The sequence below is a fragment of the Patagioenas fasciata genome, chromosome 17, assembly GCF_037038585.1.
Source record: "Patagioenas fasciata isolate bPatFas1 chromosome 17, bPatFas1.hap1, whole genome shotgun sequence".
In the NCBI taxonomy this organism is placed as follows: domain Eukaryota; kingdom Metazoa; phylum Chordata; class Aves; order Columbiformes; family Columbidae; genus Patagioenas; species Patagioenas fasciata.
The window spans coordinates 10,254,157-10,271,599 of record NC_092536.1 but is presented as its reverse complement, the minus strand read 5'-3'; the positions used below and the strand labels follow the sequence as shown (position 1 = coordinate 10,271,599).

The 17,443-nt window shown below is 51.3% G+C and overlaps 3 protein-coding genes across 9 annotated transcripts in view; all 3 read right to left on the bottom strand.

Annotated features, from left to right (window-relative positions):
• The window catches only part of GCN1 (GCN1 activator of EIF2AK4), a 41,845-nt gene extending 32,292 nt beyond the window's left edge, over positions 1–9,553 (bottom strand). For both annotated transcript variants that reach the window (XM_065851362.2, XM_065851363.2), the window contains exons 1-14: positions 9,497–9,553; positions 6,993–7,095; positions 6,386–6,449; positions 5,687–5,818; positions 4,408–4,516; positions 3,595–3,693; positions 3,378–3,512; positions 2,794–2,862; positions 2,606–2,714; positions 2,129–2,203; positions 1,738–1,866; positions 1,456–1,506; positions 934–1,032; positions 468–641 (exon numbers count right to left, since the gene is read on the bottom strand). In XM_065851362.2, coding sequence (XP_065707434.1) covers positions 468–641; positions 934–1,032; positions 1,456–1,506; positions 1,738–1,866; positions 2,129–2,203; positions 2,606–2,714; positions 2,794–2,862; positions 3,378–3,512; positions 3,595–3,693; positions 4,408–4,516; positions 5,687–5,818; positions 6,386–6,449; positions 6,993–7,095; positions 9,497–9,514 — 1,366 coding nt within the window. In that variant the 5' untranslated portion in view covers positions 9,515–9,553. The remainder of the gene's footprint in view (positions 1–467; positions 642–933; positions 1,033–1,455; positions 1,507–1,737; positions 1,867–2,128; positions 2,204–2,605; positions 2,715–2,793; positions 2,863–3,377; positions 3,513–3,594; positions 3,694–4,407; positions 4,517–5,686; positions 5,819–6,385; positions 6,450–6,992; positions 7,096–9,496) is intronic.
• Positions 9,554–9,834: 281 nt separating this feature from the next.
• Positions 9,835–13,041, bottom strand: RPLP0 (ribosomal protein lateral stalk subunit P0). The gene is made up of 8 exons (XM_065851924.2): positions 12,999–13,041; positions 12,700–12,803; positions 12,131–12,306; positions 11,949–12,036; positions 11,531–11,677; positions 10,922–11,107; positions 10,438–10,578; positions 9,835–10,063 (listed from the first exon to the last, which is right to left on the bottom strand). The coding sequence occupies exons 2-8, from the start codon at positions 12,751–12,753 to the stop codon at positions 9,902–9,904; spliced, it is 954 nt and encodes a 317-aa protein (XP_065707996.1). The 5' UTR covers positions 12,754–12,803; positions 12,999–13,041; the 3' UTR covers positions 9,835–9,901.
• A 616-nt stretch (positions 13,042–13,657) lies between these two features.
• The window catches only part of PXN (paxillin), a 49,516-nt gene continuing 45,730 nt past the window's right edge, over positions 13,658–17,443 (bottom strand). For all 6 annotated transcript variants that reach the window (XM_071816248.1, XM_071816249.1, XM_071816247.1 and 3 more), the window contains one exon: positions 13,658–16,711. In XM_071816248.1, the coding sequence (XP_071672349.1) occupies positions 16,445–16,711 (267 nt within the window). In that variant the 3' untranslated portion in view covers positions 13,658–16,444. The remainder of the gene's footprint in view (positions 16,712–17,443) is intronic.

Below are 17,443 nucleotides of genomic sequence, written 5' to 3'. Positions count from 1 at the left end.
CCATCTGTTCTGCAAACATTTTGTGAATGTTTGACACCAAAAGTTTAGAATTTCTGAAGATCTTTATTTCAAATTTTTTTTAAGCTTCAAAGAGCCAAAGCCACAGATCAGGTGCCCAGTGTGCTGGGCACTATGTAAAACAAAAGCATGGTCCCAGAGCTAGAAACCTTACAATTTAAGCATAAGACAAAAATAAAGCAACCAAAAATCACTTTGGGGGTATACAAAAAGACAGCACAATAGGCAGTGATGCTACTTATACAAGAAGACAAACCATCTTTATGAACTTGAAGGCAAAAGAGCTTAAGGACAAAAGCAAAGATGCTCAGTGAACCAACACTGCCTTGCAAAATCTTTCTTAACCCACACAGCTATCTCCTAATACTTATAGCAGGAAGCACAAAAGTTGATCGCTCTTCTCTTAAGCCACATAGTCACGAGAGTTATCAATGGCTGCAGAGTTTTACCTTTGAAAGAGGCCAGCATGCACTGCAGGTAGGCATGTCTCACAGCTGAAGTGGAGGTTTTAAGGCTGAAGGCTTTCTTGAGCCATTCCACCAGCTTCTTGGGAACTTCCGTGGCGAAGCGAACACACCAAAGAGCCAGGACAGAGACCGCGTGGACCAACGTGCCTTCATGGACTATGAAATAACACAAACCTCACGTCAGCACAGCACAGCAATTGCGTAAAACACAGGAATGTAAAACAGAAGGCAGGTAACAACATTGGGAGGAGGAAGGAAAAGAATGCACATGCTTCTAAGAGACACAGCACTGTCGCCATGGGGCTGCTCATCAAAATGGGGCAACAGATTTTATAACACAACAGGCAAAAGAATCCAGGTCAATTTATCCTGAATAACAGGCCATATGAAAATCCTGCTCAAGACAAAAGCAGCTTTGCAAATCAAGAACAAAAGAAAGAGGTCTCACCTTCTTGTTGCAGAAAAGGGATGAAAAGCTCAGCCACGGTTCCAGCCAGAGCTTGGCTAGAGGGCCCAGAAACCACATGGTGACTGAGGCTGCCAATCCCTGGAACGGCAGAATTCTCTCCTTAGTTCCCAAACCACCAGCACTTGCTGCAAAATCTAAATACACTCAAGAACAACCCTTCACATCTCAGTCCTTGCACAGACATCTCTCCCTCTGGTCACTACATCTGGATGTCACTACATCTAGATGGCACCAACACTGCAGGACTTCTGCCTCTATTTTTCACTCAGGATATAAACACCTTCTTCCTTTCAGAAAGCATTTTAGCCTACCCACCAACTATTTCCTTTGAGGAGAAAGTCAAGAACTGGCATGTGATACCCAGCACCCCCTGTGACATCAGCCACAGCCAATTTGGAATGACAGGCAGGGAATGCTAAAGGTTTAAGTACAGATCCTTTTCATTCAGCCTTCTGCTGATTTCCTCCACCAGAGGAGCAGCTTTTCTTCTGGGGTCCTCACCTGAGAGGACACTCATCTTCTGAGCAACAACTGTCAGCTTCCCTTCTGAGCCTGCCAACAAGAAACAAATGAGCGATGGTTTAATTACAGACAGACGCTGGCTATGTGCTACATCAAGAATCATCTCTAACAATACAAAAGCTCATCCCACCAGCCCTGATCCAGGTTGAGCCATTCCACCCCATACAGGCAGCTAAAGACAACAGAAAACACCCCACCCAAAACTCCTTGAAGTGAGCAAATCTTTATTCGTCTCCATTGCTTATCATACAATTTACTCACCTCCTAATATGGCAAAAAGGTGTCTGCCCAGCGACTCCACAGCAGAGGGATCACTACACTGGCGAGCCAAGTTCTTTAATGCCACAACTGCTTCATCCATCAGCTGCACACTGTTGGATTTCAGATGACCTAAAAAATAACACACAAGCCAAGAGTTTCTTATAACAAAACACATAGAATCAGCAAGACAAGGACATATATTTACATGTGGTTTGACTCAGCGTCTGGAACTGTCATGTGAACTATTCCAGTTCCAAGTTACAGCCTCGTCCTCCCTCCCACGTAAAACAACCTCTCCTCACCAGTCATCAAGCTGTTAGAGGTACAGCCAGAAAGTTGAACCAAGCTTTACTCTGAATTCCTCATTCCCACCAGAAGTTAGAGTACTTACTGGCCAGTCCTTTCACAATGTCTAGAGCATATTGGCTGAGATCCAGGTTCACAGATACGAGCAAGCAAGAGATTGCTGGAGACAGAAGAGATAATGGCATATTACATTTCATTATGGTTTTAGCATTTTAATACACCCTTTCCCACAGTTCACGTCAAGAGCAAACAGGGTCAATAAGGAGTGGGAAAAATAAAACGCTGAAACTGATGCCCAACGCGCAGATTAATTCAGGGTATTTCTTAGCACTCAGCTGCGAAATTCTGTCCTCAGTGCAAACAGCAGCTATCACATACCCAGACACTTGGGATCACACCACAAATGTTGCTTCTCCACACCCAGCCCTCAGACAGGAGATGATCCTGCTGCCTGCGCTCACAGGACCAGAAGCACAGTCAGATATACAGCCCCCCAACTCCAGACCTGCAGAACAACTGTTCATGCTCTTGACAGAGCAACACAGAGGGAGGACAGACTCACTTTCAATTACATTCTCAGGGCTCCGTAGCAGCGATTTCTGCAGAGTGGGCAAAACTAAGTCCTTGAATTCAGCGTGAGACATGTACCGAAGGAGTGGGGAACAGCTGTCCTGCAAAGGGAACACAGTGCTCAGCGCAGGATGTTGCACACAGGACAATAACACGAACAGCTCTGTCACAGCGTCTCACCAGCACGTGCTTCTGAGGCTTCGTCTTGCTCATAAGAATGGTCTTCAAGTAGAAATCCAGAAGAGCACCCTAACCAAGTGGAAACACCGGATTACACCCACACTGCAGCCTAGACACAGCTCCCCACACACCATCAGTAAGCTGGGCTTGACACCCCCCTCTATGCTCCTCCACAGCAGCCCTGGCCACTAAACAGCAGCTTTGCTTCAACCCTCACACCAGACACTCCAGCAGAGACCAGTCAGGGCTCTCTGCTCTGCCCTCAAGCCCAGCAACCAAAACACACCGAGAGATCAATGCTGCCTTCCATTCCTGCATCACGGGAGAAGGCAGAAAGCTGCAGTGTTGGCCGTCTACATAAATGCACAGGCCACAGCAAAAAGCCACATAACCAGTACCTCCTCTACAAATCTATCCCAGCTGGTTCAGGCAGAAGTGCATTATGACTGAATTGACAGATAACGAAACACAGGAATAGATGCAAAGTACCAAACCTCTTTGAGACATCTGTCCACCCCCCTTCTCCATGACCAGTGACACCACACACACACAAAAAAACTCAAAAGACACTAAAACAGATTTACCTTGTATTGTTTAATTATGTCCATTTCTTTCTGGACTGTGCAAAACTGCACCAGAAGTCCCAGCATTGCGGCGTAACTCTGGTTTGGTTCAAGACCAAGAATGACAGACAGGTACTGATCTGCCAGATCTTGGTTCTGAAGAGAAAAAGAGCATGGCACGTTAGCACAGCAGAACCTAGAAGAGCGGCTGGATGTGACCATGTAACACACAAATCACCTCCTTCCACAGCCTGTTCAGCTTCTTCACGGCCCCATCCACCGCCTGCTTATGAGAACCTCCCAGGACTTCCAAAAGGAGCAAACACTGAACCTCCACCTGCCAAGAGAAACAGCCAAGAAAACCTTCATGCACCTGCATCTCAGAGAGCTCATATCAAACACAACGTGTCACGTGCCAGCCATTAGCTGAATCTGCTCAAGAAAATGTCCCTAGGTCATTAAGTTCTTCCAACAAGCTGCCATAGCTTCCATGTCTCATGTACCACTTGGCAGAGCCATGCAGAACAGTTTTGGAAACTCTGATTTTGAAAACAACAATTTCTATCAGATGACATTTCTTCTTGTGTTCCAATCATATTCCAAAGTGTTAAGAGCATGGTCACAGGTTCAGGTTGTTAAAGGAGGTGAAAACAAAGCAAAAAGCTACATGACACTATATAACAGAATACCACAGGCAACGTCTTCAAGGGAGGCGCAAGGAATTGGTGCCACGCTGCAGAGCGCAGCATGGAGGCACCGCTGGCACAGCCAGTCTAGAAACGCCGGTACCCATCACCGTGTGCAGAGCAGCTCCGCGCGGGTGCACCCTGCCCCACTCCCACACTTCATACACCTCCTGCTTTCTCCAGCAAAATAGGAGACCAAAACACAGCAGAAAGCAAAGAAGATTGTCACGTAAACGTGGCTTTTAACCCTACATGATGAGTTACACTCGGAATTACTTGCAATGTTTCAGCAACTTAAAAGACAACAGAAATATTTAAGTCCTTGATCTCCAAAGGGATATCTCTGCAAACGGAAATGAACCTACCAGTTTTCTCCATGTTTCTCCCTGTCTCTTTTCAGGTGTTGGAAAGACTGTGCGTACAAGCAGGCAGGTCCAGGAGAGAGCCAGCAGAGCTGCAGATCCACTGCTCTTACTGTTGTACAAACGGGAGAAGGAGGTAAATCCACAGGTCCCAGCATAAAACTTACACCTACTAGTCCATAGCAGACTCATCTTTGCCCAGGTCAGAACACCATCCTATAAGCGATGTCATGTTGTCACGGAAAAATGCAGCTAAAGTCTCGGCTTTTAAAGGAAATAACGAGTCCTCAGAGGCTAAGTATTTCAGCTCCTGTTTAACAACACCTAGAACTTCTGAATGACACAAAAGAGGCTAAATCTCACCTGCTGGAATGAAAAACCCTAGCAGAAGAAACACCATTTTTGGATCTTCCCAGTGGCATTACAGAAGTGAGAGTTAAATACTTTGCCAACTGCAAGTGCCCAAAACTTGACTCAAGATTTCTCATCTGCTGCTCATCTTTACTGTCAGAGCTTCCAGGCTTAGACTGCCAAATCACTTCTCAGCTGACATTCCCCCTGGCACACGGCTCAGCTCTGGTTTCTGCTCAGTACCATCTTCTCCATTTCGGGTCACAGATCCCACTGAGCAGTTCCCCGAGGCTCCTCACCCCATTTCGATCTCTACCTCAAAGAACATAGGAAGTGTCCTTGTGCACAACGCCAGCCACTGCACCTGAAGGGTGAATACCCTACCACTGCAAGCCTTCAAACCAGAACCGGGTATTTTTCTGAAAGCAACACTCTCCGCAGGCACAGCAGCACTGCAGGACGGTGCTCCGGGGCCCGTACCAGCGGAACAGCACTTTATGTCACCTCTTGGAACCACTGGTGTTCCGCAACGGAAGAGCCGCGTGTTCCTTAGCTCAGCTTCAAGTTTCATTATCTCCCTGTCTATAATAGGGTCTTGAATGCCACCAGCTGAACACCTGATGGGTGAGGAAATCCCCTTTCCTCATCATTTTGGAGACTGTTTCTTGATAAAAGAGTTTGTTCCTCATCTCTCCAGATTTGAAGGTTAACAAAGGCAAAACCGTAACTCAGCCCCACGACACCAAGAAAGTCCTTCTGCTTTCCCAGAAGACACGAGAGAGGTAAGAGAGGAACATCTGAATGGTCACTAACAGCTTTGTTTCTAAATGTTCTCAACCCCTCTGGCAAGCAGCAGCAGCAGAATCATTCTCAACACAAGAACAGCCACCAGCAACTCAGACCAGCTCGCCACAGAGCAACTGATCCGCACCTGGGGGCTCCAGTCTTGCCGCCGATCCCCGACGACTGAAGCGACTGCAGGAGGTTTTTTGCGGTTGCATCGGGCTGGGATTCCGCGAGCTGCTGAAGCGCCAGCTGCAGGGCTCTGCGAGATGCTGCATCGCTAGGGAAAAACACATCACCGTGAACATCACGAAACCCACCAGCACTACACACAGTCCTGCACTCGCATCACACAAAGGGCTCTGCCTTCTCACTTCAGCGCTCGAGCTAATAGTTATTTTGTCCTTGCTGTGCCAAGAAGAGAAGTTTCTGGCAAAAAGCTCCATTCCTTCCCTCAGATGACAGAAGTTATGTCAGGGGTCTCCAGGAGGTTGCGGAAGAAAACACAGGTTCTCAACAGTTTCTCTACAACAGGTCATGACTTAATGCAATCTAAAAGTGTCCAAAAGAAACCTTGGTCTTGCTTCACAAGGACAGAAGCATCCACTCCTGCAAACTGAACCACAGGATGCAAGTCTTCATTTCAAAATTAAAGGTGAAACACAAGGTGCTGTAAAGCTTTTTAATGTCAAACCTGAGAGCTAACTGCTAGACGGCATCTTTCAGTGTCACACACACCTGTGACACCACATGCTGACCTGTCCAGGTGCTCCATACCAGTTTAACTAATAACAACATAAGTACTGATAGATTAAATAATACAGCCCTTCTACATCAACTTACTCACCGGTATCGATGCAGAGTAAGGCAGAAGAGTTTGCAAAGGCCTTTCACTGCAGCCTCTGGGAGATCTGTAACAGATTGGATTTCAAAATACTATACATAAATCACTGAGCTGTTAATCTTTAACGCAAACATAAGTCACTTCACAACTGAAATCAGTGAACTGTTCCCAGCCCCTACACAGCTACGAAATTGCTTTCAAGGATCACAGTGACAGTTCTCTCTTTTTAAGCATTTTTATAAAATAAGGGTAAAAATGGAATACACGCTATTCCACAGTCACCTTCAGAAAAAGAGAGGAATCAAAACGACTTTTAAAAATTTGTTTCAACTCTTTTATTAAGACTATTGAAATTCCTCCATGCTCTCTGTCTCTCTGCACACATATATGTACTATAATATTAACTGGAAAAGCACACGTCCTATTAAGTGGAGTTCCGTGTTACCTTCAAAACCCATGCTTAGAATTAACTCTGAGAAAGTACAGACTCCAGCCGCTGCCAGCCTCCTGCTTCAAAAAACTACCCATGGGTTTCACAGAGCCTTTGAAACCAAACATTTGAATGTTCTTCTCCACCCTGGTAACCAGAACTGTGCCCCAAAGCTTTTACCTTTCCCAGAAATGCATCTTCCCAGCTCGCTGAGGATCTCTCTCCGTTCCTTCACGCTGGCTGTTGTCACCTTGACCGCGAACCTCTTCAGTGTATCGTAAATCTGAAACCACACCCAGAGGAAAAACCATCAATATCAGCACAGACACAAAACCAGGGCGAGCAGAGCGTGTCACCTGTCACCGCACACACTCTCGGTGACCAAACGGGAGCACTGAGGGTCTGACCTGCTGGGGAAAGGGTCCCTGTCCATTGCACACCCTGAAGCCCAGAGAGCTCCCCTTGGGCTGAAGGATGATCGCTTGCTGTTTGTTCATCTGTGTCCCTGCCACAGCGCTCACAACCCGAGACTTACATTTAAACCTCTAAAAGTAGGACAGAGAGAGGGTCAAGATCAATAGCGTAGAGCACGGGACCTTTAAAGGCACAAAAACCCCGCACTTGAAGAACACCAAGGTGCTTTTCAGTGTGCATTACCCCTAAGGCTCACGCACCCCTCAAGGAGACGTTAACTGCGAGCGACCCAGGGCTGGCTGTAACTGCTCGTCCTAAAAATCTGATCTGTGGTTTCAGGTTGTTGACAGGTGCCAAATTCTGTACTCAGGCCAACAAAAGAACGAGCCATATGTGTCTATGCTTTCCCAGAATTAACATGCGCATCGCAAGGGTTTTGTAAATCAGACTCGCCAGATCACGAACGGTTGCACTTTGCTGTCGAACTCCTCTGCACTATCAGAGGTGCCCAAGTTATCCAAGCAAAACAAAAAATCCTTTCACACAACTGAATGTTCTTTTTTCAGGCCTGCACTACGGTGTGTCTGATCTGCCGGCGCAAAGGGACCAAGACCTGAGACCACTCACTGAGTTTAACACCTGTAAATAGTTTCAGTTTTCAAGTGGTATTGAGATGGTGAAACACAGTGTCTGGAAAGGCTGAAGAGTTTAAGCTGTCAGCAACTTGCCCCTTGAACTACTGGAACCATCTCCATCACCTCCCAGGTTTTGAGAGATGTGCCACACAAAAGCCTCCATGTGTGCTGAACAGGGCTCAGCCAGGTCTACGCTCACGGGTTTTCTGCATTTACATCACACAAACCACACCTCTCCAGGAAAGGCTTTTAAAATTCAGCTCTTAAACTGAGCAACTTTCTATCATAATCATCATCATCATCTTTAGGAAGAGCAGCAAATAAACATGTGTTTAGCAACTCATCAAAACTGTTCCTTCCTTCTTCAGGCAAAACTCCATCAGTTTTGCCACAATGGGTCTTTTTCCAAGCACAGGAAACCCGGCAATTGCCTGGGATCTCAAGAGCTGCTCTGTCAGGTTTTTTGCTGACACGCAGGAAGGGTAAATCCTGCGCAGCAGCTCCTGGGATTGAGACACTGTTCACACCCCCCCGACCCGGTGACCACCTCACACCCCGAGCGCAGCTGCGACTCTGGGAGGTTCAGGCCAACCTGGCGAGGAGGAGCGAGGTTGTGACCACCTGCACCCACAGAACCGCCCGCCACCACAGAGCTCGTCTTCTTTTAAACCTTCCAATTAGGCAAGTTCATCATATGCAAACTCAGACCATGCTGTACTTACTCACGCTGCTTAATCACAAGCAGGGAGATGTACAGACAAGAAAAACATATTAAAATTATGCCAAGGCTTTAGAAATTAAAAATATAACCATGTATAACACTACAGGACTTGCCGGTAGCTTTGTGACTTACACAAATGGCACAAACTACGAGACCCCACTCTCCACAGAGGAGCCGCTGGGACAGGCTTCAACCACTTTTTCTTTTTATTAGGATATAAATATACACGTTAAAAAGTTAGAACACAAGTGACGGTGCTGCAAACAAATGCAGTACTGGTACCAGCAAGAACCTGGTCCCCGGCAGGCTGGGGCTCGCCCTGGGAACGCGCAACGCACGGGGGGAAAGTCCCTGAGGTGGCACCGCCGCTCCCCTCAGCCCGGGGCGGCGACACCCGGACCGGCCCCGCTCAGCGGCCCGGGCCGGGACAACGCTGGGGCTGCCCGGTTCCGAGCGGGAGCCCCGGGACCCCCCGCTGCCGCTGCCGGGCGCACACGGGACGCAGGGGGCGCCGGGGACACGGCCTGTGCCGGTCGGCTACCGGGACCTCGCTCGGGAGCGGACGGCACCGGGTAGCCACCGGCCCTTTCTCCCCCGCCCGCAGCCGCCCTCGGCAGCCGCTCCGGGAGCGGGGGCTCAGCGCGGGCTCCCGGGCCGGCTCGGCGCTGGGCAGCGGGCGGCCGGTCCCTTCCCCCGGGCCGGGCGCGCTCTCCTGCGGGCGGCTCCCGCGGGCAGCGCCGGCGCGGCCTTCCCACCCCGGGCCGGCCGCCACGTCCCCGGCCGCGCGCGGGCGCCGGGCCGAGCCCCGCAGCCGGGCCGAGGGAGCGCAGCGGAGTGGGAGTAGGCGCGGCCCGGACGGAGCTCCCGCTCCCGCCCCGTCGCCATTACCGGCCCGGACCGCGTCCCGCACTCACCTGCGTGTCGGCCGCCATGGTGCCGCCCGCGACCCCGGAAGCGGTAGCGACTTCCGGTACGGACCGCGCGCGGAGCCGGCCGGGGCGAGCCCGTCTCCATGGCGACGTCGCCGCGGCCTAGTCCGGCCTGGCAGCTTCACGCCCCGCACGGCGGAACCGGCCCCGAGCGCGGCCAGCGGCTCCACCGGCACCGCCCTGGCTGCAGCGGCCGCCCGGCCCCCAGCGGGGAGGGCAGCAAGCACAGAGCAGCCGCCCCGAGGAAGCAGGAGCAGCCCCTGCAGCAGTGGAGCCCGCGGATCACACTTGCCCCCAGCCCCTGGTGACCTGCAGACCACACATGAAGGTGTAAAATAGCTTTTTATTTCTCCAGCTGGACCAACTCTGACACAGACAGGGTGGCTGCCCTTAGTCGAAGAGGCCGAAGCCCATGTCCTCATCAGACTCCTCCGACTCCTCCTTCGGTGCCTCTTTGGCAGGAGCGGCGGCAGCAGCAGCAGGCGCAGCCGCTTCAGCCACCACAGGGGCGGCCACCACGAACGCAGAGGGGTCTGCCAGGAAGGCCTTCACCTGCGAAACCGGAAAAAATAATTGCAAACTCAAAGGAAACAAACATTTTGAGGACCGAACCTTTACAATCGCAGAGGCAATGCTGCAGCTTGCCAGAAGCCAAACAGACACACCGATCAGTGCTCTGTGTGAAGAATCAAACTCATCTCAGCTACACCCAAGCGCAACAACCCCCGGGGGGAAGGAACGCCAGGTAATTCAGGTTTCTTATGCCATTTGTACACAACATACGGAAGCAAAAGCCCCTTTCCAGGACAGGCCCCTGGCACACAGGTGGGTGCAAGCCCTTTCAAACCAAGTGACATGCGAGGTGCTGCTGTCAAAGTGCTTGGCTGTGTTTCTCAGCCCCCGGCCGCACATCGCTCAGCCGTTACCTTTTCAGCCAGCGGGAAGGTGTAGTCCGTCTCCACCGCCACAGCCAGGACCCGCTTGTACCCGTTGATGATGGAGTGCGGCACAGAAGCGATGGTCGGGTACCCGATTTGCAGACAGACGCTGGCGACGTTACGAACACCCTGTGAGGAGAGAGACTTGTGTTTTCTGTCTGAGAAATCACCTGGGAAACCACAGCAGAACATGGCACATTTCTACACTGCCAAAGTAACGAGGGACAGCATGCACACACACAAGTAATGCAGCTCCAGAGAAATCAGACCAGGATTAAAATGGCCTCAAATGCTTTTTGAGGTGGCTTCAGATGAAAAAGCCCACAGAAGGTGCTCCCTGACAGACTGTCCTGGCTCTGCAAGACCTCACAGAAAATACCAGAGAAGATTCTTCACCCAGAGACAGTGGTGGCTGCCGCAGCAGCGAGGCAAAGTGAGGTGTAACAGAGTGGACCTGGGCTGTGGCACTCACCTCCAGGAAGCGCTTGTGCAAGGTCTCCTCGGTGATGTCCAGCACTTCGGGATTGTAAATGCTGCCATTGTCAAAGACCTGCTGGATCACCAGCCCGAAAGAGAAGGGGGAGATGTTCAGCATGTTCAGCAGGGTGGCTTCGCTGGCACCCACTTTGTCTCCAGTCTTGATGAGCTGCACATCGCTCTGAGGAAACGAGGAAAAGGAATGAATATGCGCAAAGAAATTCAGGCACATCAATGCAACAGGACACAAATGCCCATTTCCAAGGGCAAGAGATGGAACCAAAGGAATAAATGAGCACAACAGGCTTCAAGTTCAGCTCCAGAAGCTGAGAAAGCCCCAGATCCTACAAGCAGGTACATCTCAGCTAGAAGTTCTTCCAGCAGAGCTTAACCATGCAGCTGAGATCGCATGGAGAACTTAAATCCCCCCCCACTGCACAGCACAGCCAAGCCAGACATCCTCCTCCAAGTTCCCCAAGTGCAGCAGCCACACACTGACGCAGTATTTCAGCACAAAGAGCACTTAACAGCTCTGCCAACTGCCACAACCAGGACCCTCCACCCAAGGAAGAGCTTCACCACCAGCAGCACACTGCTCACTAACCAGAATTTCAATGGTCCCTCTGGAAATCTTCGTGGTGATGCCCAAGGCCTGGAAAAAGGAGGTCTTCTCCGGGCCGAGACCAGTGTTCTGTGCTGGCACCGTCACGTCACAAGGAGCAATAGCGCCAGCACGGGCAGCTGCTGGCACCTGGAGAAAGCGAAAGGAACAGCTGAGGAAATGCTCACCTCAGGTCCCATAGGACGGCAGCAGCTCCCTCCCGAAGGCTTCGTTCCTCCAGGACGGATGTCACCCGGGCACACACAAGTGACACAGGAGCTGAACCTGAGCCATTTGTCTAAAGCTACAGGGGCCCAGCTCCCAACCCTTGAAGACTCTTAATAATCAGGCATCCCCCACGCAGTTTGACTTTTAATTCCGTATCAGGCCCAGAGACACGGTGAGGGCTGATCTCCCCTACCTTGTTAGCCAGCAGCATGTCACGGATCTCAGTCAGATCCTCCTTGGTGAACACAAAGCCCACATTCCCACGGATATGAGGCAGCAGCCTGAAAGAAAGACAACTAGCCCTCAATTCCGCTTCTCAGACAACATCTCCTCCTCCCAGAGGACCCAGGAGAATATTCAGAGAGCGTTACCCACTTTTCTAAGGCAGGGTTATTCTCCAGATGACCACGAATAGCTTTGCGCATCATCGTATTCTTCCCCATCAGCACAACAGCCTTCCCACGCAGGGACATACGGATCTGCTGCATCTGCTTGGATCCCACATTGTCTGCTCCCACAATGAAACATTTTGGGTAATCATCCAGGAGTTGCTATAGCAAGAAAAACACTTTAACTATACAAAGAAACCTAGACCAGAACAGCTTTAAAACCTTAACATGTCAAAATGTAACATCTGTCAGAAGCATGAGAATGCTCAGCTCAAAGCCTGAACCCTTCATTGAGTTATGTCCTCAGACGAGCTATTTCTGGAACTGCCACCACGACTTCTCGCAGAAGCCTTTAAAACAGCCTGATCTGGACTGTCTTGATGTCTTTTTATTGCCACGTAACCACTCCTCACAGACAAGCTCTGGCACCCATCTCTTGTTTAACCCCCCGCTCACACGCCCGCCCGGTTCCCGGCCACTCCCTGCGGGCCGGGATCGCCCCCAAGCCCATAGGGCACAGCGCCCCAACACGGCCAGGCCTCCGCCGACACTCACGATAATTTTCAAGAAGTAGTTGGATTTCCAGGTAGCCCTGTCTTCCCTGGGCATCGCGGCGGTGCTCCAAGGATCGCCCGGTGGGTTTAAAGACGAGCTGGGACCTGCCAAGGAGAACCGCAGCTCAGGCGGGTCCGCATCATTCCCTTCCCTACCCCCGCCTCCGCCCCGGGGCTCCGCGCTCCCCAGCCGCGGCCCAACCCCCCGGGTACCCCCGGCACGCTCCGGGTGCGCCCCCAGCCCGGCCCGGCCGCCCCGGCCCGCCCAGGCCCGCGGGAGCCGCCGCGCCGCTCACCCACCTCCACGAGGGCTCCGGGAAAGAAAGGCCGGAGGGCGGGCCCACCGCCTTTTATAGGGCGGCTCTCGCCCAATGGCAGCGAGCCACAGAGCAACCTCAGCTCAACCTCATTGGCTGCCTTCCGCCTGTCAGTCAGGGCAGGCCGCTCTTTCATTGGTCGGTGCGCCTGTCGCTTACAGCAGCGGAAGGCGCGGGCGGCTCAGGAAAGACCCGCGACAGCGCCCCCTGGCGGCCGGAGGAGCGCACTGCGGGCTCTGACCTCGGGTTACCCACCCCACCCCCGAGGGGGCCTCCCTTTAGTTCTGGTTCCTCACAAGCTGAAGGGGACAAACAACCGCAAACACACACGTGAGAATTAACGGTAAAAATTTTATTAGCGTAACTGCAAGAATTTTAAATGGAAAAAAAAAAGAAAGCAGAGTTAGAAGTTTACAAGGGAGAAAAGATACCGAGTAACTGGCGACCCAGCATCCCCAGCCCACACACGCTGTGAAACACCATCCCCAAGGGCAGCGCTTGCTCTGGGGGGGCTCTAAAGACCGAACCCCCCCCGTTGCAGCTGCCGCAGCACCCCCCCAGCACCATCCCCAGCCCTCACCCCCTCTCTCCCCAACACCACCCCAGCGCCCCAAAACCGCATCCGAAATCAAATAACAGGCATTTTGGATGTTCAGAGTGGCAGCAGCCACCGAAGTCATGATTTGGCAGAGTAGCAGCCCAGCACATCAGAAACCACGTCCAGGACCCGCTCAACATCTCGCTCAGGAGGTCGGTGTCTCACGATCTCCATGGAGCACTAACGGGAGTAGAGTTCCCCCTTGGGCACCCGCAGCACCCGGGGGGCTCCAGCGCCACTTAAGCCTCAACTCACAGTGAGGTAGGTTAAAGACTCCCTGGACAGGGAAACTGAGGCACAGGATTACACAGTTTGCAGGTGTCACACAACCAGAAGCATCTTCTCACTCTTCTCCAGCACTCCCGCCATGTGCTGCAGCTTTTGTCCTCATAGCTGGGCTGAAAGTTGAACTTTTCAGCAACGTTAAACACACATGACCTAGAAATGTCCGTTTTAAGTCAAATCGATTCCAAAGGTGAAAAGATGCATTGGAGGTTTTTCTTGCCTTGCAAACTCCCCAGGAGCCACGTTTAGCCCAGCTGACGCAGCTCTAGTGCTTCCACAGCTCCCTCTGGTTTCACAACCGCAAACTGAGGTTCATTTGTACGGGGAAACCGGCGACAGAGTTTTGGTGACTCAAGTGGGGCAGCGAAGCACCACGGCAAGGTTAGGCGGGACAGTAACCTGCAGGTCCCAGCCTAAGGTCAGGCTGGTTTCTGACACAGCTGCCCCCGGAGCCCTAAAGCACCTGCCGAGCTGAAAAGCAGACCCAGATGTCGATATTACTGCAGCGCTCTGGAGAAGCGATTCCCAACACCCAGGCTGCCTCGGCTGAGACCACAGAGTGCCATTGGGTATTTCAACATCGTATCTCACCCTCCACAGCACACTCCAGCCAAAGACCTAAAAACGCTTTAGCGAACGTTAACTAAGCCTCACAATAACCTCACAAATCCAGGCTAAACTGCCCCCATTTTACAGATGGGGAAACTGAGGCACGGTAAGGTTTTAGTGACTGGCCCAAAGTTGCACAGCTAGTCAGGAGCAGAGGCTGTCTCTCCCAATTTCCTCTCTGTAGTCACAAGACCTTTCTTCCACAGGAGCAAAGCATCTCCTTCCCCAGTGAGCCCTGCTCTGGTTTCAGGTGCTGAAGAGGAGAAACCGAGGGCTCTTCCACCCCACAGCATCATTTCAAGACTCACTGTAACATCCTGGAAGCTGCACTTTGGGAGAATGGCAGGTGATTCGAATACAGCAGTTTACAGGTTACAATAAAAACCAAAAAACACACCTTTAGGTGACACAGAGGAGGGGGAAAAAAACCAAAAAGCTATTCACAGTTCACCTGCCTGTGCTAAGGAAAAAAAAAAGTCACATTCCCTTGCCCATAGATTCCAGCCCCTCCCAACCCCCAATAAAAAGAAAATGCTGAATGCTAGTTAGGCTTAATAAAGCGTTGAGGTTACAGACGCAGTAAACCAGCGCAACTGGCACACTGCCGAGAACAGCACGGCTTGATATAAAACTTGCTTTCTTAAAATCACTTCAAAACCAACTTCTGTGTAAGAGGATCAAAAGTAAATTAGATATTAATTCAAAATCAGTGTAGAAATCTACAGTTCTTATCAAAGACAGGATACAGTATTCATTTTGATAGTAAAACTCCAAGTGTGTCATACACACCTGACCCAAGGGACTTGTTATACCAGCAACAGTCAATATAAAAGGTTATTGCTCTAGCATCTCTCAGTAGAACGTGTTTAACAAGAGCACAGAAAAAGGAAATACCCAGGGACTGACAGGTGTCATTAACAAAGAGAGGAAGAAGAAAGGATGCAGAGTTTGGATATATTTTTTTTTCCTGGCTTCTTAAATCCCTCCGCTTCTCCCTGCGCTTGTGACAGTTTCAGGCCAGATTAGCACACAGGTCACACTCGCTCAGGACAGGGGTGGGTGAACAGGGCTGTGCTCAAATCTCTCTGCACCTGCTTTTAGAGAAGGGCTGGCCCCTCCTGCTCTCTCCCGGGAGCAGATGCGGGGTGCTGACGGGGGTGCCTGGCACAGAATGTCCCCCCAGGAGCGCCCGCCAGTGCTGAGGGATGGTCGGGGCTCACTGCACCTCCTGCTCCAGTGTGGTGAGAAAAGGCAGGGAGTAACAAACTAGGGAAAAAAAAATAAAGACACCCCACACAGAAACAACTTGATTCCTCTTTAAAAGAAAAAAAAATTAAGTGGTATCATCTCCTTACAGTGTAATGGAACTGGAGAGACCCTTGCAGGGTCCTGGCTGCCTGCGCTGATGCTCTGATCTAAGTCACACACGCCCTGTGGCTCTGGTGATCTGAGCCAGGGTGGCACCGAGGTCACCGGGTGCCCTCGCTGTGCTGCTGCTCAGAGGGCAAGTGCGCAGGCAAAAGCCTGAGAAAGAGGTGTCAGAGCAGAGGGCTGTGTTGTCTGCAAGTGTCACAATGTGCTCTGAGAGCTGAAAAACCTGCTGGCAAAGAGTCCTTCTGCCAGGAGGGGCTGGGTAAAACCTCCCTGCTGCAGCCCCCCAGCTAAACTCAGCTGTCGGTCACACACACAGACACACACGCACCGCAACGAGGGGACTCGGTCTCTCTCTACTGAGACACAGCAAGGGCATTTCCAGTTTAATGGTCCGTGTCATCTCTGGATCTACTGCCTCTCCGCAGCAGCAGAAAGCGCTCCCACCCCGCTCCCGCCCATCCTCCTCCCCTGCCTGGTAAGGTTCCTAAATCGCAGTAACGTTCAGAGAGACAGAACTGCCAAGGGGGTGGCAGAAAGATGCTTAGCGCCCATCTATGATGCCCCTAACAGAAGAGCTTGAGAAAGCAGTTCTGGCAGTAAGGCTTGTCGTTCTGTTCTTTGAAGGTTCCTTTGTTGAGCTGCTTGAGGCAGAAGGCACAGACAAAGTGTTCCGGGTGAAATTTCTTGCCCATAGCAGTGATGCAGCGTCCCGTGATCGGCTTCTGGCACCCAGAGCAGAGCGAGCCGCGGCGCTCGTGGTAATGCACCTCACAGTAGGGCTGCCCGTCATGCTCAAAGAAGCTGCCGTTGATGAATGGCGTGAAACATTCCTGCAGAAGAACAAAGCAGAAGGGGATGGGTATCACAAGCTGGGGCTGCGGGCAGCTCCACGAGCCTCCTCTCTGCGCCGTGGCACAACCTGGCTGGGTTCTGAGCAGGGCAACTGCTGCCTTTCAGCACCATCCTGTTATCCAAAAAGCCAAATTCTGCCCATCAAGAAGAGTTTCCAAGGAAAGGCTGATAGATGGATAGATAAAGCCACAAGCAAGGGAATTAGCGATGCCCCTTCCCCCAGCTGGTTTCACTTCTACAACAAAAATACAGATGAGTTACCATGTGTGTCCAGTCTGGAGAAAGGAGAACACTCCTTCCCCTGAGATGGGAAACACTGCAGTACCTTTCCCTTTTTTTTTTTTTCTCTCTTCCTTTTTCCTCTAAACTCACTTCAGCTTCCCCAGCACACCAGGCAGAAGCAGGGACCAACACAACCTTTCATACTTTCACACAGAAGAATTCGGATGAACATGAGGCTGGTTCCAGCTGAGATAATGAGGCACAATTAATCTTCACAAGTGATCTCTCCGGAATGGCTGGCATTACACAAGTACGCTTTCTGTGGGATTGTCCATCCTGAAACATCTCCACCAGGTACACACACGGCTACCTGGAAAAACTGTTCTACAGCTAATGACTTTGAACAGACGAGAAGGGGATACACCAGCTATGTCCTTATTAGCATCCAGAGCTCCTAACCCCTCTCAGTGTCACACAGCTCCATACTG

Bases quoted from the DNA above. Each gene is read 5' to 3' on its own strand.
- RPLP0 (XM_065851924.2), bottom strand. From the start codon at position 12,753: ATGCCCAGGGAAGACAGGGCTACCTGGAAATCCAACTACTTCTTGAAA. The intron at 12,307-12,699 runs GTGAGTGTCGGC...TTCTTGCTATAG, and splicing joins ACTACTTCTTGAAAATTATC to CAACTCCTGGATGATTACCC. The intron at 10,579-10,921 runs GTGAGTGCCACA...CTCTCCTCACAG, and splicing joins TGCACAAGCGCTTCCTGGAG to GGTGTTCGTAACGTCGCCAG.